Source organism: Carlito syrichta, unplaced genomic scaffold, assembly GCF_000164805.1.
Source record: "Carlito syrichta isolate Samal-C Ts95f unplaced genomic scaffold, Tarsius_syrichta-2.0.1 Scaffold302327, whole genome shotgun sequence".
NCBI lineage: Eukaryota > Metazoa > Chordata > Mammalia > Primates > Tarsiidae > Carlito > Carlito syrichta.
Genome location: NW_007246423.1, coordinates 507,457 through 535,328, shown reverse-complemented (window position 1 = coordinate 535,328; position 27,872 = coordinate 507,457). Strand labels below are relative to the sequence as shown.

General features: G+C 36.4%; 1 protein-coding gene across 1 annotated transcript in view; it reads left to right on the top strand.

Moving 5' to 3' along the window:
- Positions 1–18,107, top strand: part of ST8SIA6 (ST8 alpha-N-acetyl-neuraminide alpha-2,8-sialyltransferase 6) — a 51,304-nt gene extending 33,197 nt beyond the window's left edge. Inside the window, exons 3-6 of the mRNA XM_008056337.2 lie at positions 8,555–8,699; positions 13,045–13,157; positions 16,112–16,204; positions 17,498–18,107. Of these exons, the coding sequence (XP_008054528.1) occupies positions 8,631–8,699; positions 13,045–13,157; positions 16,112–16,204; positions 17,498–17,966 (744 nt within the window). The 5' untranslated portion in view covers positions 8,555–8,630 and the 3' untranslated portion in view covers positions 17,967–18,107. The remainder of the gene's footprint in view (positions 1–8,554; positions 8,700–13,044; positions 13,158–16,111; positions 16,205–17,497) is intronic.
- Positions 18,108–27,872: the final 9,765 nt, after the last annotated feature.

Here is a 27,872-nt window from a genome sequence, read left to right as displayed (position 1 = left end):
TCTCTGGGGGGAATCAGATTTTTCTTTGCTTGCTTGCACAGCCATCTATTGATTTTCTTTCTTGTGTTTAAGTGATCCTTTGTAGAAAAAACATTCCCCCTATTTTGCTGACATTTTCTTCTAGACCATAGTTTAGCAAAGCATTATTCACCTTTATTGCCTTGCACTGAAGTGTCTTCCATTTTCAACTTCTGTCTAAATTGTGCTGTCCCAGGTGCAAGATGAGGACAGGGGCAGGGTCTAGTTCATCCCTTGGCATATTCTAGGGTCTACCACAGTGCCTGGAGTATGAGACACTCTTGGTGAATATTTGTGAAGTGACTGGATTCCCCTGGAGGATGTTGAGGTTTAAGGGAAGACCAAGAAGAGCATCTCCCCCTTGGGCCATTGTCATATCTCCCAGCAGCCTTTGTTTATCCCGTATCATTGTTCTTTTCACCTACTAAATATATCCCGAATCCCCCTGCCTCCTTTCACCTTAAAATCGCTTGTTTAGGCAGAGAACCAGATAAAAAGCACAGTCTCATTCATGATAGCCACAAAAAAAAAAAGAAATACCTCAGCATCTTTCTAATCAGAGAAGTGAAAAACCTTTACAATGAGAACTACAAAACACTGTTCAAAGAAATCCATGAAGACACAGACAAATGGAAAAATATTTCATGTTCATGGATAAGGTGTCCATCCTAACAAAGGCAAACTACAGATTCAATGCAATACCCATTAAATTACCCACATCATTCGCCTCAGATCTGAAAATTGCAATACAGAAATTCATACAGAAACATAAACAATCCTTAGCAAAAGAAACAAAACAGGAGGTATTACACTTCTAGACTTCAAACTCTACTACAAGGCTACAATAGTCAAAACAGCCTGGTATTGGTATAAGAATAGGCATATGGACTAATGGAACAGGATAGAGATTCCAGGAGCAAAACCTCAATTTCTCAGCCAATTTATCTTTGACAAAGCCTCCAACACCAACCACTGGGGAGAGGAGAACCTATTCAGTAAATGGTGCTGGGAAAACTGACTGACCACATCCAGATGATTGAAATAGGACCCCTATGTATCACCATACACAAAAATCAACTCTAAATGGATCAAAGACCTAGATATAAAACTTCAAACTATAAGAACTTTAGAAAATGCAGGAGACACCCTTATGGGAACTGGCAACCAATTCCTGATCAAAACCCCAAGTGCCCATCCCATAAGAGATAAGCTAGACAAGTGGGACATCATCAAACTGAAAAGCTTCTGCAAAACCAAAGAAACCATCAAGAGAGAGGAGACAGCCCACTGAATGGGAAAACATATTTGCCAACTGTATATCTAATAAAGGCCTAACATTCAGAATCTACAAGGAACTCAAACGTGCCAAAAGGAAAAAAACAAAGAGTCCCATTAAAAAGTGAACAAAAGACATGAATAGACACTTCTCAAAAGAAGATATACGGGCAGCCAACAGACATATGAAAAGTGCTCAGCCTCACTAATCATCTGAGAAGTGCAAATCAGAACCACATTGAGCTACCACCTAACCCCAGTAAGAATGGCCATCATTAATAAAACAAACTACAACAGATGCTGGTGAGAATGTGGAGAAAAAGGAACACTTTTACACTGCTGGTGGGAATGCAAACTAGTGCAACCTCTTTGGAAAACTGTGTGACAATTTCTAAAAGAACTAGAAATTGATCTTCCATATGACCTAGCAATCCTTCTATTGGAATATACCCAGAGGGGCTCAAATCATTCTACAAAAAAGATAACTGCACGCACGTTTATTGCTGCACTATTCACAATAGCATAGACATGGAACCAACCGTGCTGCCCATCGAAACTGGACTGGATAAAAAAATGTGGTACATATACACAATAGAATAGTATGCAGCCATAAAGAGGACAAACATATGGACTTTGCAGCAACTTGGATGGATTTAGAGTCTATCATATTCAGTGATCTATCACAGAAACAGAAAACAGAGTATCACACGTTCTCACTCTTAAATGAAGCTTGAACAATTATCATAATACTATAAGAAAAGGTTTGGCAGTAGTGGGAATCTGCCAGGGGAGGGGCACACCTCAACAACAAGGGTACTTTCATAGTGGACATTTGTATACCTAACCCTGAAATGTACCCCACATCTTTAAATTAAAAATTTTAAAAATATCGCTTGCTTAGTGTGGGCCCTTTAATCTTTAACTAGGCAACTCCGGCAGTATCCTGCCAGTCACTTCAAACTGACTTTCCTCTTGCTGGTCTCCTTCCACTCCCATTCATCCTAACACAAGGGATTGTTCTCAAACACAGGTTCATTCATTCATTGAACAAATATTTATCAAGTGTCTCCTGTATGGTGGGCGCTGTGATAACACCACCTTCACGAAATATCCCCTAACTCCCAGGTTAGTTAAAATGCCCTTCCCTGATTTCTCAAAGAATGACAAATTGAGCTTCCATACGATCTAGCAATCACTTTCCTGGGAATATACCCAGAGGAGCATACATTGTTCTACCAAAAAGACACCTGCACACATATGTTTATGGCAGCACTATTCACAATAGCAAAAACGTGGAACCAACCCAGATGCCCATCAAAAGTGGACTGGATAAAGAAAATGTGGTATTATACATGATGGAATATTATGTAGCCATAAAGAAGGAGAAAATCACGGCCTTTGCAGCAACTTGGGTGCAGCTGGAGACCATCATACTAAGTGACCTGGCACAGAAACAAAGAACTGAATACCACATGTTCTCACTTATAAGCAAGCCCTAATCACAGATCACACAAGCACAAAGGTGGGATTGACAGATACTGGACACTGCTAGGGAGGAGGAGATGGAGGAAGGAGGGGGACGTTATATAAGTTAAATTTAATTCTTCCTTCATATTATGGTCCTTACAATATTTGAAGACAGCGACTGAGTGCCCTGAATCCGCTCTTCTTAAGTCTAGATATGACATTTTCAGTTACTGGCTTTTCATCAGCTACTAGTTTCAATCCACTCCCTTCAGACGGGCCACAGTATATCAACCTGCCTTTGAAAGTAAAGCCTCCACAACAGACCCAAGAACACGGGCATGGCTTGAACATTTACAAAGGAGTGTGAATCTCACCTTTCTCCTTCTAGCCATTATTCCTTACTGATGAAGTTTCAGATGACATTTGAATTTTGGTAAGCCAGTACACACTGCTGAGTTCTAGCAAGTCAAGTGAAAGTCTGTAAATATTCTTCATGCCTTAAATGGCCTCTAACTAGGGATGACTTGTTCTCAACCTCCAATGCCAAATGATTCTTTCTCTCCCACCTTTCCCAGGCCTTGTCCCCCATAGCTGCACACACAGGCCTCCGGGTGAACACACAGACTCCTGTGAAGTCTAGCACAGTCACCAGGGCTTGATGACTGCGTGTGGAGGCTGGACAGGTGGGGGGTCTACAATGTGACAGGAATAGTAGTGAAAAGGTCTTTGAGCCCTTAGAACTCTCCTGCTTTTCTGTTTAAGAAGTGCTTCCAATTATGACCTTGAAGGTTCTAGAATAATCTATTGGGTTGTGAGATATGGTAGTTCAGACAAGCACATTTTCCTCATGTCAGTTTCCCCCCATTGCACACCAGACTTCTTTGTAGGACACACCCTGGAAAATGAGCTTTAGCATAAGGGCTCAAATCCTGAGTTTGAATCTTGGCTTTGCTACTTACTACCTTATGGCTGAAACTTTTAAACCTTTTTATTTTCTTCTCTACTAGGTCACACAAATACTATAAAGGCAGAGACAGTGTTTATTTTATTGACCAGGGGTAGATAGTACTCTCACTGTGCTCAATATTTAATAAGTGCTAAGTAAGTACAAATGAATGAATGTGTGATATGTGACCTCCTTAATTTTATAAGCCCAAGTTGTCCTCAGCTGTTAAAGGAGAATGTCAGCTGTACTATTTCATAAGGCGATTGTAGGGCTTAAGTGAGATAATATATGTGGAATATTTAGCATGTAGTGAGACTGCACTAAATGTGTGTTATGGACGTGTTGGTCCATCAATGAATTATAAAATGTCAGGTGGGGCCAAAGGAAAGGCAAAAAGAAAGGAGCATCAACAGGAGAGAGGCAGGTGGTGTACTACTTGGCTTGACCAGGTTGTGGTTTTGGTGAAAGAAAAAGGATGGTAAATAAGTCCTTTGAATTTCTGCAGGTGCTTACATTTTGGAATTTCTTTTCTAGGATTCCCTTTGGAATCAAAGAGAATGAATCCTGAAGAGGTAGTGCCTTATTAATACTTAGACAGTACCTGTAGTCTCTACCTCACTGTAATAGCCCTGTATTTCATTAAGGAGTCTCAAAGAGTTCAATAAACAGAAGAGATATCTGAGAGCTATGAGCACATGCCTTCAGGTTGTTAGTATTCTGAGTGTCCCAGTGTGTCCTGCACACTGTAACCTTAAGTAGTCATTAACATTTCATGGAAATCCAGGAAGCATTCCATTTAGAACTAAAGAAGGATTTTGGCTTTGAGACTTGAAATGAATAGAACAAAAAAAAATATTTAAAAAGAAAATACCACCACAGTGAAAATAAAGGAATCTCCACAATTTTTAACAAAGTCTGCTTTTTAAACCATCTGTGATGCAAAGATGATTTTGCACAATTTCAAGATTTCATCTTTATAGATCGTGGCAAAAGTATTAAGGTGAATTCTCTTTGGACTGACCTACTCCTTGAAAGTTAAGCACTTTTGAAGTATAAGAACTCGTCTGAATTCTGGCACTCAATGAAGTACAGAGAGTTCTGGTACTTTCCTGAGGTGTGGAGGGTAGTGTATTCTCTTTTGAACCTGATTTTTTGGAGGAAGTTGTTGAAGGTGGAACACAGCAAGGGTTAGATTATCATCAAACCAGGGGTCTCTTTTTAGTTTAGTTTAGGCCACATGGACCAGGATCACCTAATAACACCGGTCCCATGGAGGATACTGTACATCTTCCATGTAAAACAAGAGCCTCAGATGTCTCCATTATATGTAGAGTCTGAAGTGTTTATATGTAGATTGTATCATAGTCTTCAAGTTGTACCTGAGCAGTTTTCCAGCAAAGTGCTACTAGCATTGTCTTGTGAACCGCTATGCTATCACAGTACCATTTTGGAAAGCATGCCCAAGGAAGAGGCTTAAATGACAGCATTAACCCCAGTTGCAACGTACTCTAGTGTACACTGCAGAGAATTAAATGTCAAAAGACGCAGGTTTGAGTCATCTGTAACCTGCGTGCCTTGGTCACATCACTTACCTTCTCTCGACCCTGGATTTCTCATTTCTTAAATGGGAATATTAGTATTTTCTACCTCCTTGCCTGTCGTGGGAATCAGATGAGAGCACAGGTGTGCAAATGCTCTGCAAAGTGTGCAGTGCCTGACCAGGGCAAGGCTTGGGCCTACTGAACTGGTGGGGACATTGACTGTTACGGAATGTGAAACCTTGCATTATGGACAACCAAGGTGTCACAGAAATGGCAGATTTTCTGGTTAATATCCACAGTGTCGTCCATTTCATAATGTCTCCTCTCCTCCTTATACAAGAAGGGAAGAATTTCCATACCCAGTATTGTGAACATATCTAGTTGACTTCAGAGTCACTCAAGATCAGAACTGACTCTGTTTTTAGGAGTGATGGGAAATGAAGGGACAGAGATAAAAATTCCATTTCGTTTGGTTTGCTGTAAGCAGCTCAGCTTTATATCAGTATTGGCTATTACAGCCCTCGCTACCACATAGATGAGCTAGAGACTTACAAAGAACATACATTTATCATTCTGCCACTGAATACTGAGGCTTGAAAAGTCCCCTTAGTCTGTGACTGCAGGCAGGTTTCAGAAATGGCAGTTGGGATTATTATACTGATATTTTTTCTGGGAGATTATTATGAGTGCTTAGGTATTTAATGTTGACTTTTTTAAAGTTCAAGGGTAATGGCTAAACCAACTCTGGTACATCCATACCACAGAATACTATCCACCAATAAAAAGGAACAAACTACTGACACACGCAGCAACATATATGAATCACACAAACATTTATGCTGAGTAAAAGAAGTCTTATGTAAAAGCAGACATGTGGTATGATTCTGTTTATATTCTAGAACAGGTATAACTAATCTGTGGCAAAAAAAAAAAAAATCACAAAAGTGGTTGCCTCTGGGGTTTAGGGGAGGGACCAGAAAAAGGAATTATTTTAAGTGTACTGCTTAATTTACTTTGAATTGCAACAACTACAACAGCAAAAATGTACTGATAGCTAGATACACAGTAAGGTAAATATAGCGAGACGTTTGCTGTAAAGTCTAGTGGGGGATTATTCAGTGCTTATTGTCCACTTCCCTGTAGGTGTGAACATTTTATATTTTGAAAGTATAATTTCAGAAAAAAATCTGTTAATATAAAAAAAGTGTAAGGGGAACTCTGGTTAGTGTTTTTGGTGATGCAGTATTCTTGTAAGCATTGAATGTCCTCAGAGAAATTAAGTTACTTGTCAAAGGTAAATGAAAATTTATGATGTTGCCTTTTCTCAAATGTTGCATAAAAGAGACATTTAAAATTATAAGCACATGAGGATTTTTGAGTTCACAATATGTCACATGAATTTGTATCAAATTAATTGTATAATTAAAAATGACTTAGTATCATGTTTTTGACTACACATCACTTCGTCTTCATTTATTTTTTCTTTTGTTAATCTCCACGAGCTATCTTTTTGAAATGGTGGGCTGTAAAATACAAAAAGAAGTAATAAGCAGGTGGCAGAATCCAATTAAAAAGAGTATATGTATGCTATTGAAATGAAATAAGTCAATGGATAAGAAATTTTGTTGAAAACCTTAACTGTGGGGTGCAAATAATATTACTCTGACTTTTCATACTTTGAGAATGATTGGCATTCAGGAAGACTGAACTTAAAATGACCATAACAAGTTAGAGCACCGCGTTTCTTCAAAAGGACAGGGTTTAGTAGAAACATGTCTAAAAGTTTACCCTTCAGGACCAAAGACCAATAATAAAAATGTGGAATTTGAAAGAACCAGTTCTTAAAAATCTCCCCACAGTCAGCTCTTCTTGCTGAATATTCACTGTCTCTTGTCCTATAATCGGATCCAGCTTGGATATACATTTTTAAGTAATATGGAGAAATAAGTCAAGGTTTAAAGAGGAACAAGAAGACTAAAATAATGAAAAATTGGTCCTATGAGGAAAATCTGAGAGAAGAGGAAATTCTGTAAACTCTTCAAGATTGAAAAAGGTTAAAGTTTTGCTTGATTACCATTTCCAATTACATGAAATATTTTTATGAGAAGATTCTGTGAAAAACTAACAAGGAAAATGTATTTAAGTTAGGATATAGTCCACTTGTGCAAATGGAAGAATCTCTTGACTTTAAGGTTGATTAAACCCTGGAATAATTATCAAGAGACTCTATGGAATCTATATCTTTGGAGAATTGCATAAATGAAATATAAATTCTGAGTGGTTCTACATTCACCTGCTAGAGGCTGAGAGGTGAGCTCAGATGATCCCTGAAAGCACCTTCCTGGGTCTGCATTTTAATAATAATGTTTTACTGCACAGTAATAATTTTGAAATACAGCTTGGTACTCATGTACGCTTCTCTGGGCTTTCTATAAGGAATGGCAACTTTAGGTTTATTCCACTTAAGTCACTGTATTAAACAATACTTGTCATAGCTTGGTGACTGTGATACTCTTTTGTTTTGTTTTTTGTTTATTTGGTTTTTTTAGGAACAGGGTCTCACCCTGTCACCCAGGCTGGAGTACAGTGGTACAACTTGAACTCACTGGGCTCAAGCAGTCCTCCCACCTCAGTTCCTGAGTAGCTGGGGCAACAGGCATGTGACACTATGCCTAACTAATTTTTAAATTTTTTGTAGAGACAGGGTCTATATTTCCTAAGCTGGTCTCAAACTCCTGAGCTCAAACAGTTCTCCTGCCTTGGCCTCGCAAAGTGCTGGGATTACAGGCATGAACCACCACACCCATCCATGTGACACTGTTCTTAACTTAGTTTCTATATTTTGTAATTATTATAAAATACCTATGATATATGAGTATTCTCACATTTTTCTTTAATGTTATAACAGTATCATTAGAAGGAAGTTTTTATTTTATTTTATTTTGTTTCTGAGAAAGCAGGATTTATTAAGAGGACAGAAAAGCTCCCATAGTGGAGGGGGAGAACCAAGGAGGTTGCCTAGTTTTTATACTTAAAACTACGATTTTTATGAGTATTTTCTACTGATGTGGTGATCTCTACCTGAGTATAATACATTTACCAGCTTTGCCATTTTACCTTGACAAGTCATCATCTTACCATCCAGGGCTAGTTAGAATTGAGTGAGATAAAATGTCATCTTTGTGAATAATTTATCGACCTTTTGAAAGTTAATATGGCAAAATCCTCTTTTGCATTGTCCATTGTAGTTGCTATTTTTGGTTTCTTAATCCTATACCTTGGTTTCTTTTTATTCTTACCCTTGCAGAGCAAAACTTGCTTCCTGTTGTGATGCCATTCAAAACTTTGTTGTTTCTCAAAATAATACTCCAGTTGGGACTAACATGAGTTATGAGGTGGAAAGTAAAAAAGAAATCCCAATTCGAAAGAATATTTTTCATATGTTCCCGGTGGTAAGTAAAGATTTGTTGTGGGCTATTTGTGCCACCATTCCGGGTGAATTTTCTCTTACTTTAAGCTATAACTTATGATCATGAAGTCATCAATTAAAACACTATACTGTTATGTTGTATAAAATATGTGTAGTGGGCCATTTTTAAAGGGCCATTGTGAGCACACCATGACTTTACAGAGAAAGGTGTTTATATCTTAAATGATAAGCTCTTCCAGCTCTGAGTCTTCCATACTCTCCTCTGAATGTGATGAGGCACTTGGGATTTCTGCATAGTAATTACTGGAGCTTGCGAAGACGGCCATTTTTCACTTGGAATGAGATTCTTCCGGTTGTCAGTTTTGGTAACTACATCAATCCCTTCACAAGGAACTGTGTTGTCTTTGGGAAATAAATATGTAAGAATTCCTGACCATTAAACACAGCCACAATAAGACAAGGATTGTTCTCTGTGTGTTCACTGATATATGCCAAGCTCCTAGAACATTTCCCGGTACATAAATGCATTCACTACCTATTTGTTAATTGAAAATATGTGAATCATGATATGGCCATAATACCACGTGATACAGTGAGGAGAAACCTGGCCCTTAATACAAACCCATACTTGAAGGAATTTTTGTTATAAAGACCATCCCATTGCATAAAAACATACACTTCACTCTCAAGCTACATTTCATGAGTTTATTAAAAGCAGTTAAGCCAGTCAATATGGCTAAAATGAGATTACTTTATACATGCAGTTTATCAACTGTGGGAAATTTGATCCCTATAATTCTTTTTTGTTGGACCTTTGACTTCTTTCAACTAATTTATTGTTGCTCATGTAAGTTGTTCCAAATTTTTTTTTCTATATTACAATTCAGAGGAAGAATAATTTGCTGGAAATGAGTGAGAAATAAACAGAAAATGACAGAGAAAAACACTGTGAATTTTCTGGAAGAAAAGGGGGACAAAAAAACAACCCATAAGGCATTGTCATGATGCAGTGACATTACCAATAATTGAAAAAAGACAAAAAGGAAAAAAGTATTTCTCTTCCCTATCAGGGAAGACTTTGGAGAGTTCGACAACGAATAACAGCTCTTTCAACCATGCACCCACGCAGTTTTTGCAAGTGTGTGCCTTGTTTTTGGCTGACCAGAATGGAGGAGCAGCCACAATTTTGTCTCTCATTTGGCACCTTGAAAAGAATAACTTCACACAGGTTTGATCATCATATATGTGATTAATAACTGCATCTGCTTTTCAAATTTATACTGATTTTTTTTAAATTGGGGAAAGGAAATTCTGTAGCCTGTACAGTCACAGTTGCAGAGCTAGATCACTCTTATGTGTGTTGCTCTACCCTTCACCTTCCACGAGTGGAGCTCGCAGTAAACTTGCCCTCCCTGGTTTATTCTGCCCTTCCACAAGCAGCTCTCTGGAACTGTGTGTCCAGTAGATTGCAAGAAATGCTTTTGAGGAAACACTGTGAAGTCACTTCCTCCACAAACTTCCCTGAGTTAACTTGAAGACAAAAACCACAAACTTGATTTTCAACCAGAGTGAGCCATGAGCAGGCAGTCGTGCACATTTGCATTTTCTTGGGAGATTTATTTAAGGGAATGTCGAGGTTTGTAATTTCTTTAAATTCTTACTGAACATGAGATAGCAAAGCATATGGATGTTTTCCTCCAGTTGACCAAGAAACCAGAGAAAAACACTCATTATTGTGAGCGCATAATTTGAGATATGTTTCCCTCAGCAATCTTTCCTATTTCATACCATAAGAGCATATTTGCGTTTTTGAGTTCTTCTCTATCTATACAATTCGGAATTTATTGTGGCACGATTTAGTAGACGCTGTTTGAAAACATCTCAAGCTAGAAGTTCAGTGACATGAAATGGCCTGAGGTATTTGAGAACCATTCATTTAAGAGCCAGGAACTGTGCTAGGCGTTATGGGTATAATGAGAAGCGAGGCACATAATTCGGTTACCATTTTAATCCACAGAAAAGTGAGAAACTATGTAATGTGTAGTGGTTAAAAGCCTGTACTCTGGAGCAGACTGCCTGGGTTCATATCTCAGCTCTGCCACTTTCTAGCTGTCACTTGTACTCGCGCCTCCATTTCCGGGTCTTTAAAATGTTCATTAAGTTGTTATGTGTGTTAAATGTGCTAATAAGATAAGCACTTGGAGCAGTGACTCTCATATAATAAGCACAATATGACTTTTAAGCTTTAATAACTTATTTTTATTTTAATAGAGACAGGGTCTCAATCTTGTCCAGATTGGTCTCAAATTCCTGGGCTCAAGTGATCTTCCCACCTCAGCCTCCAAAAGTGCTGAGATCACAGGCGTGAGCCTGGCCAACTTTTAAGTTTTAATGACAAACTTACAGAGAGAAAAGTACTGAAACCGAGTTATCTTTGCTAGTTAGACAGCTCCCAGATCCAGCATCAGAAGCAGATGGTGGTCATAGTGGTTCAGAGGTATCCTCTGTCCCTCTGGGCTGCTCAGAACCACATCGATCCTGGACTGTTGCCAGTGGTGCTGGTAAACTGGCTTTAGGGAGAAATGTGCATTGATTTTGTAGGCTTTGCCAATTTCAGTGGTGTAAATATCCCCTCTTCCCCTGCCCCGCCATGGACAATTTCAAGTTACCAATAGTTTCACTACCACCTGACAAAATTTCTGAATATTTTCCAGTTGGCTCTTGCAATATTTACTGGCCAGATCCAGGCTTGTTCTCCCCGCATTCAGTAAATCAGTCACCATGATGTGGACTTTGCAAAAGAGAAAAGATTTATTCTCAAGGCCGCCAAGGGAGGAGGTGAGGGAACAGCTCTCAAGTATGCCTTCCCAAAGTTACTGCGTAGGAATATTTATGGGTTTAGGGAAGTGACTAAGACATGGGGATTAAGACATGGGTTTAGGGAAGTGACTAAGACATGGGGACTAAGACATGGGGGAAAAAAGAGGTGACAGGTTCATTCTGAGAGGTTTGTGGTATTTCATAGCACATATGTACAGAAAACAGTGGTGTTAGCATGATCCGAGGGTGGAATTGTCCCTCCATCGTCAAAAGGCCACCTCTCTCAGACACTTACACAGGCCCAGTTGAAGGGTGGGTTGTCTCAACTGGTTTAAGCTGGACAGAACTGACCCTAGTTCCTGAGAATCAACTGGAGCAACCATTACTGTGGTGACTTTCGAATATCATCTATGAAGTAGTCGGGAGAAGTTGTAAGTTTCAGCCATACAGTCTTCTGCTATTGCAGCCTTCAGCTTCATGAAAAGTCACAAAAAGCAAGAGACGAAAAAGCAAGCATGGCAGGCAGACCTGATCAACTTAGCCTCTTGGTTTCACAATCTCATAAAAGCCAGCTCCAGCACACTGCTGGGGGCACCCCAGGGTGGGTATTGGATCAGCAAGTGCTTATTGAAAGTTCACAAGTTGTTGAAAGCTGTATCCACTGCACTAGCTACGTCTGGAGGGAAAGGTGAGCAGAAATGAAAACTAATAAAAAGCCTGTCTGCCCTTGAGGACTTAGACTTTGATTCTCAAGACGGGATAGGCCAATCAGGACCTCTTTGCTGCGGAGTATGAGTGGCAACCTTGCCGTGGACTCAAGGTCACATTATTACTTCAAGAAAAGTGACCAGAAAAGGACAAGTGAATTGTTGAATTGGAAAATTATGTTGCAGATTGTGGGGGACTTGGAGAAAGTGGGAAACTTTTCGGGGTAAGTAAGCAAGTTGGGTCCCAGGAGGAGATAAAAAAGATTCAGACCTTGGAAATTAATTTGAAATATGTCAGCACAGAGTGGGCAGGCCTCCCTGGAGCACCATGGCTGACCGTTTACAGAGATGGCAGACATAAATCTAACACCATGACTGAGTCTGAAGGTCTAACTATTTAGGAAGCATAGGAAATTTTTGCTAAATTACCTATTAATTTTATGCCTTTGAATAGAAGATTTAATGCCACTTTCTAATTTCTTTATTTTCTCTTTCTTGCTGAAAAACATCTGTTTATCAGAAGGGCAGAATGTGGGATTTTTGTCATTCTCATTTTATTTACTTAATTGTGTGATGTAACCTACATGATGTCATATTTTGTATACAAAAGTATATTTTGTATTATTATATTATATTGCATATTAGATCATGTCTATTCCTCTCAATATAATGAGTTTTTATTATGTCATGATAAGTTGATCAGGATCTGTGCCAATACCTTTTCTTCTCTTGTCTTGTTCTTCTCCTTAGCATGTATATTTAGTTACTAGAATTAAGCTGATGCTTGTGTTTCTAAAATAAATGATATTTCACTGTAGTTTTTCACTTTTCTCCTGCTAGTCCCAGCCTTTTGTGGAGTACCCTTATAATCAATGTGCAGTGGTTGGAAATGGGGGAATTCTGAATAAGTCTCTCTGTGGAGCTGAAATAGATAAATCTGACTTCGTTTTTAGGTAAGACCTTTCAAATTGGTTTCTTTGAAACAAAAGGTCAAGTGAATATTTTAGAGGCATAGTGTAAAAATATCTCATGTATATGTTCACCTTTGAGCTCTGTTGTCAAAGTCTACAAATTATCCAGGTATGCTTTCCTGAAGAGTTACACGGCTCATGAGTTCCTCAAATGTTAATACTAGAAGGATAAAAATGTGCTACGGTCATATACATTTAGGAAACTCTATGTGAAAGAAGGTTTTATACTGCAGGACTTGTCAGAGCCTTCAGTATGTTAATAGGTAACACGGTTCCCTTCAAAGGACTCTCTCAGGAGGGACACTTCCCAGACTCAGCTGACCTTGGGGACCCTTTTTCTTACAGAGTATCTCAAGGATGTTTTGTTCTTAGGTGATATTCGGGAAACTACTGATCAAGGCATTATTTTTCAGCCATGCAAACAACATCATTATTTAGCTTTCTGGCTTGCAATTAAAAGAGAAATTTGGGTAGCTTCTGCATTCTAGTCTTTTAAAAATATTTTCTATCTCAGTACCAGCTAGCTTGCAAAAATAGAAACAAAATGGTTTCTGTGTGCTTTGTACTAATAAGTCACACTACAAAGAATCTCTACTTTGGGAATATGATGGGAAGATGATTCATCCATGTAAGGATGGATTCCAACTGAAATGCACCTTTTTAAGGACTAAGTAGAAATCTGTTTCTTCCTGTTTTAGGAGCACTGATTTCAAACATCAGAGGAGGTGCTTTGATCCCTGTTGATGTAATCCTGCCCATTTTAGCAAATAAAAAAGAAAGTGTCTTTAATAAATAGCTCCCCCTCATTCCTCATTTTAATCTCATTTTAAAATTTTGTGCTGCAGGTAATGATGAAACAACAATAGACTTGACAGCCCAACAATTATTGAATGTGTTCTCCATGACTCGTGTTAAAATGGCCAATATCCGAATGGTGTAGCCAGTTTTTGTTGTTGTTGTTGTTTGCATTGGAGTCTCACTCCATCCATGGCCCAGGCTGGAGTACAGTGGCACACTCCCAGCCACCCACAGCCTTGAATCGCTGAGCTCAGGTGATCTTCCACCTCAGCCTTCCAAGCAGCCGGAAATACAGGCACGTGCTACCACTTGACTAATTTTTTGATTTATTGTAGAGACAAGGTCTCACCATGTTGCCCAGGCTAGTCTCAAACCTGCAGGCTCAGGCAATCCTCTCACCTTGGCCTTTCAAAGTGCTGGGTTTATAGTCTTGAGCCACCATGCCCGGCCCGATGTAGCCATTTTGTTCAAGTGCTCAGTGGGACAAAAGCCATCATGAAGATAAATAATTCTTTTCATAATAGACTTTTTATAGACTTAAAATCCCTCAAACATCTGTGATGAATATTTTGTCTAGACAGTCATTTCACTTGATAATAGTTAAGTGTAGGAAATACAACAAGTTTAGTCTTCAAACCTAAAATTTTTTTAAAGTCATCAGATATTTAATTTATAACTCTAAAATAAATGCCTGTGTCTCTAGAGTCTGCATTTGCTGATGCCAGGTATTTTCCTGACTGTAGAGTTTCCTTTGAAGCCTACCATTCAAAACAAAGGGCAAAATGAGGGCTAGACGTGGTTGATGTCATTAACATTAATTTGTCCAGCCTATGCTTGTTTTGTATACATTTTAATTTATAAAACAACTTGGAAGCTGATTTTTTTTTTATTTCAAAAGATTCAGAGCTATGAATAAGTGTGTGAGGAATAAAAAATAAGTATATATAATACTATATATAGTAAAATGTAATACACTATCATATATAATATATAGTAATGTATAATACAATGTACTACTGTATGTATGTACATATATCTGGACATATAATATACTACTGTACTGTGACTATACTACTCTGTTGATGTGTATTTATGTATATATGAAAAAATTATATATGTATATAAAATACCCTTCCCCTAGAAGTCTCCTGTGATACTATACTAAAATTTATTCTCGATTCTTCAAAAGAATATGAGACTGTTTTGGAATGTAGATTTATTACAGGAGGCCCACTAATGAGGTCATTTCTTTGGCTTAGTACTGATACCTAATATTTATTTTTTCCCAAGGCATATATTTGTTTTCAGATGCATCTTTTATATCAATGAGGGAAGTGCATGTTTCAGTAACTTGTATGTTTCATGGAGCACGATATGGAACGTTTCATCCTCAGCCATATTACCACCACGTTAGCTTTAAACAGCCCTTCTCAGGAAGCACTCAAAGATGCTCCCATTTGATATATGGCATTACTACTTGAAATTCTGAAAACGATATTTAGGGAGTCATAACCAACTTTCTTTTTTGTGACAGGAATATAATTACTCAAAATTAGAAGCCTTAATTTGTTTTCCAATTTAAAAACAAATTAGTACTCAAAGGAAGATGAGAACATCAGTATGAAAACATCACTATTAAGAACATTAGGGTTTTATTTATTGACGCCATGATTTGGTGGCAAAACTATCCATATGGGAATCAGGAGACCTGGGGTTTTTTAATGTAGCCTTTGCTTCTGGCAGACTTAATAACTTTAGTCACAGTGCCACAATTTAAAAAAAATATGTAAATTAGTGATTGTACCCCTGTGGGAAGATAATCGATATAAATAATGATTTTAATAAAAGGATTGGGAACTCTTCAAGAGTTAGGCAAGGTGTAATTGTCATTTCTGATTTTGATACTTATAAAATTGTTATCAATATCAAAAGCATTTATTATGCACTTTTGAAACGTTTACCAAGAGCTCAGTAGTTATTAAACAGTTTTAAATAGTAATTAGATGAATTCTGAGGACCTCTTAACAACCATGATTTCTTCCAAAAATAAGGACAATTATCATATGTATATGTATGTGTGCATATTTTTTTTTTTTTGCAAGTTCTATTTTGAAAATAGTTTCCCTTTCAAATTTCAGGTGTAACCTGCCCCCAACCACAGGCGATGTTAGCAAAGATGTTGGCAGTAAAACAAATCTGGTGACTGTAAATCCCAGTATTATCACACTAAAGTAAGTATCTGCAAGTTACGTAACTGTTCAAGAACATTTTTTCATTGTTAAACATATTTCTCGGTCTGAGAGCTCATCTTGTTGCTAAGACTGATTTGTAATACAGCTGGAAGAACTTTTTTGGAAATATCTGAGAATACATTTGCAAATTCTGACATTCTGTCAAGGTTGTGGTTCATAAGAGGTATGACTCAGTTGTACTTCTAGTGCCATAAAGATAGATGTTTCTAATCATATGAGAACTTGTTTATCTATTCATCTTTTTAACAATAGTGAAGTTAGTTTTACATTTTCTTTCAGGGTTTTGGCATTTCTCTTTTATCTTGGTAGCACTTTCTTGCTAAAGCTTCATCTGTTTAGAAACTTCAGAGTTTAAGCTCGAGGACAACCTGGCAAAATACAGTTTTCATTGTTGATAGTTTATTACCAAAATATAATCATCATGTTTCATTTCTGAAATGTAACTATTATAAAATTGTTGGCTGGTTAATTTTAAAAATCCCATGCATAGTTTTACTCTATTATTTTCATCAGAAGTGACCGATAAATCTCATTAATAGATTATACCTCTCCAAATAGTTCCAGCATTTCTTGAGAGAAAGAATACATGTTTTCCAAAAGTTGATTTTCTAAACACTCACAATCATGCTCACAAGAATTCTTATTAAGTTATTATTTAAATCGTACATATAGAAATATCACAATACATGGGAGAAATTTTTTAAAATAGCATATGTATATCCATATTTGCATGTAGTTATTTTAGGTTTTTTAAAGGGAACCTATTTTATAATTAAATATGTGCAAAAGGTACACAAAACACAAGTGTACAACTCAGTGAATTTTAAAAATATCTTGCACAGAATATAACATACTATAGGTTATATATAATTATAAATTTAAAATATATATGCTATGCTTGAAAAAATATTTTATCATTATATATTTTGAAAGATATTTCAGTTATCAAAAAGAACCTTAGAAAAAATTGCTAAGTTGAAAGATAAAATAAAACAAAAAATGTCTGTCCAATAAGGATATAGCCCAGTAAGAAGGTAGACAATGAAAGCCTAGGTATTCCAAAGAAGAAAGATGAAGATGTAGCCCTTGATATTGACATGATATGCTTACTTGAAAGAGTTGTCCCTGTGTCCACAGTTTAGCTCTTTTCTATACAGAATATAAGTGGTTTAGTTTTTTGGCCAGTGGTAAATTCAGCCTCATGTTACCACAACTACTACTTTGATTATTATTATTGTGATTATTATATATATATTTTTTTTAATTTGGCAGATATGGGAACTTAAAGAAAAATAAAACAATATTTCTGGAGGACATTGCAACCTATGGGGACGCATTTCTTCTTCTGCCAGCCTTTTCCTTCAGAGCCAACACGGGTGCCTCTTTTAAAGTGTATTATACACTCAAAGAGTCTAAAGCAAGACAAAAGGTTCTGTTTTTCCATCCCAAGTACCTGAAACATCTGGCCCTTTTCTGGAGAACTAAAGGTGTGACTGCGTACCGCTTGTCCACTGGCTTGATGATCACAAGTGTTGCAGTGGAACTGTGCGAACATGTGAAACTGTATGGATTTTGGCCCTTCTCTAAAACTATAGAAGACACACCCATCAGCCATCATTACTATGACAACAGGTTACCTAAACGCGGTTTCCACCAGATGCCCAAAGAATATAGCCAGATCCTCCAACTTCACGTGAAAGGAATTCTCAAACTACAGTTTAGCAAATGTGAAGTAGCCTAAATAAAGTGTCTTAAAAAGGAAATAATTTTAAAGTAATGCAGTGAGTTACAATGTTTCCAAACGTTAAAGGAGGTGGTTATAACGTATTATAGGAAGATCCCCAAAATTTGGTTTGACCAAAACTCCCCCATTCATCTTGCAACCTTAGCAAGTCATTCAATTGTTCAAATCTTCGGTTTCCTTCCTTATAAAACTGGGACCATGAGTGAAGTAGCTGAAATGTGATAATTTATGAAAACTCTTAGCATAGTGTTTGCTGTGAGGTAGGAACTCAATGACTGTTTCATTGTTACTATTTAAAACAGCCTATCTCTGTCCTCACCAGACTGATAATCCAAGGAATGCTCTCTTGGAGACCCTTGCTGAAGAAAACAACTGAATTGCCAGTATTCATTGCGTTTCTTTCTCTGACAGGTTTTTCTTGAATAATATCCTTCCCTTTTTTTGTTCTGTATTTAAGAGTGCATACAAGAAAATTATGTGTTTAAACAAGAAATCTTTGCTCTTTCAAGAATGAAATTCTTCTCTGTATATGGCAGCCTGCCTGCTTCCAATTAAATTCACTTGTAATAATATTAGCTGTGATGATGTGTTAGTTGGATTTAGGCCATTCCTTTTCCTCCTTTACCTACATTTTTCATCATTCTTTATAATTTCATATTAACTTTCTGCCTTACTCTTAGACCTGTTCTTCTCCCACTGACAGGATGTACTTCAAGGATATAAAGAGTTTCAATACCCAATCTTTCTTACTTGTTGTCTTGTCTGTGGGATCACTCATTCCATTTTTATTTTACTTTTTTTTAGCACTCTGTTGCCCAGACTAGAGTGCAGCCTCAACCTGATGGGCTCAAGCAATCCTTCTGCTTCAGCCTTCCAGGTAGCTGGAACCACAGGCATGGGCCACCATGCCCAGCTAATTTTTTTGATCTATTATAGAAATGAGGTCTCACCAAGTTGCCCCAACTAGTCTCAAATCCCTGGGCTCAGACAGTTCTCTCATCTCCACCTCCCACATTGCTAGGATTACAGATGTGAGCCACTGCAATGGCCTTCAATTTTTTTTTTTTTAGGTTATAGATGAGCTACTTCACTCCAGGCCCTATGAGAGGTATATTAAGATGCCTTGCTCCAGCAGGAGGAAACAAATTTGTGTATCATTAGTTATGATAAGTTATAATAAGTGATATAATGATAAAAGTTATTAATATAGTGCTAGGAAGAACAGAGGAAGGGATAATTAAATCTATTTCAATGGAATATATTTCAAAATACAGTAGCGGGGGATAATTTCCAAGACCCCAGTGGATGCCTGAAACTACAAGTAGTGCTGAACCCTGTATAGTCTATGTTTTTTCCTGTACATACATACCTATAACAAAGTTTAATTTATGAATTAGACACAGTAAGAGATTAACAATAATAACTAATAATAAAATAGGACAGTTGCAATAATGTACTGTAATAAAAATTATGTGAATATGGTCTCACTCTTTCTCAAAAGATTGCAGTATTTTTGGACTATGACCTTAGGTAACTGAAATCACAGAAAGTTTAACCTCAGACAAGCAGGGACTATTCTGTTTTGGAGAAGTGATGATTTCCGAATTAAACCTAAAGTTTTTACCAAATGAAGAAGATTTTGGGTAGAGGGGATATGATAGGGGAAAAAGCTGTCCCTTTGATTTTGATTTATCAAAACAGGAGCACTGGAAGATAGATCTTAGTCTTTGCCCCAAGAACTGTCACATGAGAGGAGGGTACAGTGTGTGTGGAGGAGGTGGCTTGGACCCACATCTATGCAATGGGAATAAAATCAACCTGACCAATTTCATAGGAAGGCTGTAAGGATGAAGACACGTGGAAACTTAATTCTCACAAGGAAGATGTATGCTTTCATGAGAAATAAGACTCACAATTTGGACATCAGTATAAAATAAGCTTGGGTTAATATTAAATGTTAGCATTTTCACACCATCCTTTATGTTATGGTTTGAAACATTGTTTATGTTAATAAAGGTAACCCCTGCATCTACAAAATAAGTTCTTGAACTTAAGTAATATGTGCATAATTTCTTGCTCATCATTGTACCCTCACAAAAAGATGGAAATAAGAATGTAGCAGACCAGGCCAGTGTGCAAAAATAATTATATATATAATGTTTGAATTCCTTACTTGAACCAGATTGTTTTATTAAATGTTCACTTTTAAGGACACACTGGTGTAAATTGTTCATTTTGATACGTACATCTTTACTTTGTAGTTGACATTTGCGATGCTACTTTTGGTTTAGATTTTTCTTTGTTCTTTTCTAGTAAATAAAACTTGTCATCTCCATAAATTGCTTAAAAGTTCATATGTAAATATTTTCTAAAGAAAAATTCTTTTTGCTACATAAAGTCTCATTTATTTATTATCTTCCTTTTTGTGGTGATGAATACATGACTTTTTTTCTGTGCTCATAATGGATATAATTAGTTTTACATAATCTGTTAGCAAGATTGGTAATGTTTCAATCATGCTCCTAGGAATAAATTATTAAAAGCAGATCAGAATACTCTAGTATTTTATAGTCAGTAAAATGTTTCCCTCAAAATGTTTTATGGCAAGTAGAAACTTAAACCATTTATTTTTCATTACATTGGAAATGTGTGACTGATAAGTAAAAGAATATACTGAAATAAATAATTACACAATGTAGAGACTTTATATGTTATTTTAATAAAATTACATATGATTAGGACATCTATAGCTTGCTTAAGTTTTTTCGCCTCTAGCATCCTATTTTAACTTAGGAAATTTTCTCTAGAATATCAAAACAGAATCTCCAGTGTCAGTGATATGGCATTCAGAAATATTCAAAATGGAATGAGATCAAAGAACATACCCATATTCCAGTAAAAGTTCTATAGTAAAAAATGTTTGTGGAGTCTTCTGTAGAGAAAATTGTAGACTTTTCCACATTGTCACGTCCGAAGTTGATTTCTTGCTGAACATTTGTGTTGCCATCTAAAAGCCTGTTTGAAATTTTAGAACGACCCTGCCTAGATTCACATTAGCCAAAATCTTTTGATTAAAAAGATTCCCAGAGATTTCTTGAAAGCATCATAGTCAGAATTGGTGGTGATCCACAAATCTCTAAGATAGAGTTCATAGTTTTTCTTTCTTTCTGTTTTGATCTTGAAAATTTTGCAGGTCGGGCTCGGTGACCTGTAATCTCAGTACTTTGGGAGACCAAGGCGAGTGGAATGCGTGAGTCTGTGGGTTCGAGACCAGCCTGGGCAACTTGGCGAGACCTTGTTTCTACAATAAATCAAAAAATTAGCCAGGCGTGTTAACGTGTGCCTGTAGCTCCGGCTACTTGGAAGGCTGAGATGGAAGGATCGCTGGAGCCCAGCAGGTTGACTCTAGGGTGGCCGTGAGTGTGCCACTGCATTCCAGCCTGGGTGACAGAAGTGAGACTCCAACTCAAAAAAAACACAAAAAATGAAAGTTTTGCAGTAATTCACTATTATAGAGCAAAAAGAACTGTGACTTGTAATTTACATAACTGATATACTATAGCTATATTGTCAACATTCATGTTCTATCATATTTTGTATGTATCCCATACAACACGTACTCTTTGTATCTCTCAAGTGGGTCTGATTGCGATTTCACAACAAACAGGTTGTTGGCCATTATTTGAAGCCCTCCTACATTTCCTCTAGTGTAAACAGTGTGTTGTGGAAAATTAGCGGAAGGCATGTGTGCCTCATTCCATCATAACATTTTCTTCCTGGTAGATCTTGACCTTCCACGTATCCCACTGTGATGTGCTAATACTGTGATGTCCTTTTGTTCCAAAACAGAACATTAGTTAGAACTTTCTAAAATATGATAGAACGTGAATTTTGATAATATAGCTTATCAGCTATATAAATTGTAAAACATAAGCCACAGTTCTTTTTGCCCTGTAATGGTGAAGTATTACATATTTTTTATCAAGACCAAAACAACCCAAAAACCCTATTAACTCCATTGTGTAGATTGATAGATTAACCACCACCAAGTCTGACAGTGACACTCTCAAGAAAGTTCTGTGTATAATAAGCATTACTTAAATGTTTTCAGATGGATTGAATTTGTGCTTCTGCTATTAAAGCTCAAGTCCATACATGGGCATTGAAAACGGAAAGTCTGAGTACTGATACTAGACAAGAGTATCCTTTTACTTAGGATTATAGCTCATAATGCCACACACAACCTGTTTCTAAGAAAGAACACTAACTGGCTTGACTCTATTTTCTACTTATTGTTCAGCATCATTGGGCAATGTAACAAAAACAAGAGACCAAAATAATTTCAGTGAAATCCAATGGTAAGGCAGTTATAGTCATTTAAGTAAATAGTCCATAATGCTGTATGATCCCTTTGAAGGACTCCATGCACTATTTTGCACAGTATCAGTCTTTGAAGTTTCAGGTGTTTTTTTTCCTTTGAATAAAAGGCAGTGATAAATAGATCATGACTTTCACAAAAGGAAGATTTCCCTCTGCATGTAAATTTCAACCCAATAAATATGTGGACTCTCAGCTAGGTAATCAGTCACGGATTTTTTTTAGGACTTTCTGTGTATAGAATACTGAATAAACCATAAATTAGACTTGTTTTTGCCTAGATTTTTCCCTGCTTACAAAAAATTTACTAGTTAAATACTATATCATGTCAAATACCCTAAATCATTCAGTGATTATCAGGAAGCTTTTGGAAAATTGGAAATTTTATAGATAACAGGTCCACTAACATCCTAAATAGCTATTACAGAAGTATAGTTATGATGTGGTGAATAATGTAGTCATGACATTAAAAAATATTTTATTTATCTAACATGGAAACACATTGTTATGCCACTAAACATTGAAGTCGTTGCAGGAATTCACTTGATATGTCAGATACACTGGACTTAACGAAGATCTTTCTTTACACTTGATCAAAAAAATCCATTTGGAGTCACTAGGTATGTTTAAGTTTTCCTATTTGCATGTGGCTTCAGAAGGCTGGTCACATACTCAACAATGTCACCATTGCTCTCCTGAGAGTGGATCGGCAGGAATATTTCGCTTACCCTTTCTTATTCTGGGTCACCACTCTTCAGAAGCATTCTTCTTCTTACTTAAAAAACATGAATGATACATGAAAAGATGCACCATTTATATAATGGAGACAGAGCAAACGCTTTAGCAGACAGAATTGGAACACCAGCTCACAATATGGAGAAAAATAAATGCCTACACTGCACTATGTAAAAAGTTGGATTCCAGATATATTAAAGATGCGTTAAAAAGTAAAACTATAAAGCTAATAGAAGAAAATGTTGGAAAATCATGTCTTAGATATAAGTGAGAAACTTTACTCCTTAAACATGACTCAAAAATAATTTTTTAAAGAATTCAGTTATGAAAGGATGGATATGATCACATTAAAATGAAAGATTTCTAGTCAGTGAACCACATCTTAAAGTTCATAGGCTGGGGACAGACTGGAATCACTTTAGCAATGCATAAAACGAATGATATCAATTGAGAGACATTTCAAGGAACTGTAACTCAACAAGCAAAAGACAGAAAACCCAATAGAAAAGTGAGCCAAAGAAAAGGATGTGATTTATAAAAGGTAAAGCTGAGATGCTAATAAGAAGTGATGCTCAAATTTAACAGTAACCTGAGAAATGTAAATTAAAGTGAGATACTGAATCCATTGCATTGGCAAAAATCCATTGAGATACTGAATCTATTGCATTGGTCATTAACTTCAAGTGCATGTGAAAGTATAAACTGATTGAACCATTTTGGAAAGCTATCTAGAAGTACTGAGTAAAGTTAATCATATGTTTTTCCTATAGTCTAGCAATTGCACTTTTGGCTACATATCCCAGAGAACTTCTTATGGAGGTCCACAAAAAAAATGTACTGAGATATTTATTTCATTATTGTTTGCAGTAGCAGACAATTGTTCACACAGGTGTACATCTCTTAGGAAATTGATGAGTCAACTTTGGTAGATACATATTCAAGGGCACCTACTAAATACAAAAAGGGTACCCATTAAGGAAAGTGTAATAGAAGTGGATTTAGAGATAAAGGAGAAAAATATATCGTATGTTTAACACAGCAAGCGTTTGATGCATAGATTCTTATCCTCACATATATTATTCTCACTACCACATAAATAAATACAGAAGTTGAGACATGTAACAGTAACTTATGTAAGGTTGCATTATATATAAGAGCAGAGCTGGCATTCAACTCATACGTCTGACTGCAAAGCCATTATTATTTCCATTATGCAGTTACAAAATGAAAAGACAAAACCATCAGCTATAATTAGCATACTTGTATAATAAACTGCCCGTGTTTAAAGTGTGCATGTGCACCCCCATGAAACCATCTCCACAACCAAGACAATGTACATATTCATGACCCCAAAAATGCTTCTTGTGCTATTTTGTAACCCTTTCTTTCTCCTCCCCTTTGTCCATCTCATCCTGGTCCCCAGGCAATCTTTGATCTATTTTTCTATAGACTAGCTGACATTTTTGCACTATAGACTGTTTACATTTTTACGAATTTTATATAACAGGTACCATATTGTATTTGTTTTTTGTCTTGCACTTTCTCTCAACAAACTATTAAGAGTCATTCATGCTGTTTATGTATCAATAGCTCATTACTTTATTTGCTGAGTAGAATAGATTACATGGATGTACCACAATTTGTCTATCCATTTACTTGTTGATATCCATTTTAATTGTCTTGAGTTTTTGACTATTACAAATAAAGCTATCATGGACGTTCATGTGCAAATCTTTGTGTGAATATATATTTTCATTTCCTGGTATGAATATATATTTTTATTTCCATGTACAAATTTTTGTGTGAATATACATTTTTATTTTTGTGTGACTAGATATTTTTATTTCCTCGAGGAATATATATTTTCTATTCCTTGAATATATATTTTTATTTTAAAAAACTGGGATTGGAATGACTAGGTCCCATAGTCCATGTGTATCTAGCATTTTTAAAAACTACCAAATTGTTTTCCAAAGCAGTTGTAATATTTCACGTTCCTATCAGCAGTGTTTGCAAGTTTCAGTTACCTCTCATCTTTGACAAAGTTTGGTTGGGTGCCCTTTTTAATTTCAGACATCCTATTGGGTCTATAGTTACATCTCATTGTGATTTCAATTTCGTTTCCCTTATGTTTGTTTGTTTGTTTTGAGTAGGAGTTTCACTCTGTCGCCCAGACTGGAGTGCAGTGCCCTGCTAACGGCCACTGCAGCCTCAACCTGCTGGGCTCAGGTGAGGGTCAAGGTTCATATCCTTCCACCTCAGTCTTCCAAATAGCTGGAACTGCAGGCATGAGCCACCTCGCCCAGCTAATTTTTTTGATTTATTGTAGAGACGAGGTCTGGTCAAGTTGCCCAGGCTGGTCTCGAACCCCAGGACTCAGACAATCCTCTCACCTCTGCCTCCCAAAGTGCTGGGATTACAGGCATGAGCCACAGCACCCAGCTTCCCTTATGACCTTTTTTTCTAAAGAGGTCCCCCCAAAAAACTGGAATTTATTTAAAAATTGTGTATTTATTCATATATGTGTAAACTTCAGTCACCTTCAAAGCACTCTTCATTTGATGCAATACACCTATCCTATAGAGATGCTTCTTCCACTGTTCAAAACAGCTTTTGAACTTGTAAATTTTGATGCTTTTTAGTGCTTCTGTTGTTTTTTGTTTCGCCTCCCACATCGGCAAAACATTCCTTTTGAGGACTTTTTTCATCAGGGAAACAAAAAAATAGTCGCTTGGAGTGCGATCCAGTGTATAGGGAAGGAGAGGCAAAGGGGTCATGATGATTTTGGTCGGCCGTGCTAATCTCTGCATTGTTCCAATTTTAGTATTTATTTCCTTAATAGCATCTTTTGAATAGCTAAAGTTTCTAATTTTATTTACGATCTAGTTTATTGATTTTTTCAATTTTATTTGTCAAATTTTAAAAATCTTTGCCAAACCCGTGGTCACTAAGATTTTCTTCTATATTTCCTTCTAAAAAGTTTATAGTTTGCCTCTTACATGTAGGCCTATGAGCCATTTTGAAATAATTATTTTTGCATCTGTTTAGAGTGTGAGGCAAGGGTCAAGGTTCATATTTTGCAAACATGCATCCAATTGTTCCAGTAAAATTTTTTGAATCGTTTCCCCCCATTGTATTGCTTACCACCTATGCTGAAAATCGATTGATTTACATATGGATTTATTTATTTGCAAACTCTTTCATTGGTTTATTTGTCTCTTTGATGCCAATGTCATATTTTGATTACTGTAACTTTGTAAGTCATAAAATAAAACAGTGTGAGGATGCTAACCTTATTCTTTTCTCAGTTTTTTTGTTTGTTTTTATATTTGTGGTTTTTTTGTTTGTTTTTGTTTTGTTTTGTTTTGCTATTCTGGCAAATTTAGTATATTCTTCCTTACCTGTTTGGTAAAATTCACCAGTGGAATCATCTGGTCTACCATTTTCCTTGAGGGCAGCTTTTTAATTTTGAACAATTTATTTAATAGAGTGCCATTCAGATTATCCATTTCTTCTTGAGTGAGGTGTGGTAGTTTGTGTCTTTCAGAGAATGTGTCCTCTTCATTTAAGTTGTGAAATGTATTGTCATAAAGTTGTTTAAAGTAGCTCCTTATCCTTTAATTTTGCAGAGTGTGCAGTGATCTCCCATCTTACCTCTCATATTGGTCATTTTTGTCTTCTCTCTTTTTCTCCCGGTCTGGTGGCTAGAGATTTGTCAATTTTGTTGATCATCTCAAGAACCAGCTTTTGGGTCTCTGATTTCTGCTCTAGTCTTTATTATTTTCTTTCTTCTCCTTTCTTTCAGTTTCATTTGCTTTCTATTTTATAGGTTTTTAAGTCCATTGATTTGAGTTTTGTTTGTTTGTTTGTTTAACTTAGAAATTTAGTGCTGTATTTTCTTCTAAAAACTTTTAGCTGCTTCCCACAAATTTTGATATGTCATGTTTCCATTTTCCTTCATTTAAAAATAATTTCTAACAGCCTTTTGTTGGCTTCTTTGTGCCATGAGTTATTTAGAAGTGTGTTATTTAGTTTTTAAATATTTATTAATTTTTCCAGGTAAGTTACTGTAGTCCACTTTAAATACATTTCAGGGTGGTCAGTGGACATGATTAATATGATTTGAATCCATTTACATTTATTGAGACTTTTTCTTGCCCAGAATATGGTCTTTTGGTAAATATCTGTGTGCACATAAAAAGAATGTGTGTGCTGCTGTAGCTGGGTGTAGTGTTCTATTCAAGTCAATCAGATTCGTTGCCCAAGTCTTTTATCTTTCTTAATTTTCTGTATACTTGTTCTATTATCTATGGAGGGAAAAGTGTTAAATCTTTGGTTATAATTGTGAATCTGTTTTTTCTTGCAGTTCTGTCCATTTTTGACTTAAGTAGCTATACAACTGTTTAGAATTGTTATGTTCTCTTGATCAATGATCCCATTATTGTTCTGAGATTATCTTCTTGATCCCTACTAGAATTTTTTTCACAGAAATCTATTATTATATATTATAGCCACTCCAGCTTTTTAATATTGGTGTTAACAGATCTCTTTCCAGTGTTTTAATTTTAAGTTATTTTACTTTATATTTAAAGTGTTTCCTTATAAACAGCATATAGTTAGATTTTGTTTTTCTAACCACAGCCTCGACCTGCTGGGCTCCAGCGATCCTTCCGCCTCAGGCTTCCAAGTCTTTATTATTTCTTGTAGTGCCAGACTGATAAATTATTTCAGTTTTGTATGTTTAGAAGTGCTTATTTTCATTTTCAAAAGACATTTTTGCTGGTTATGAAT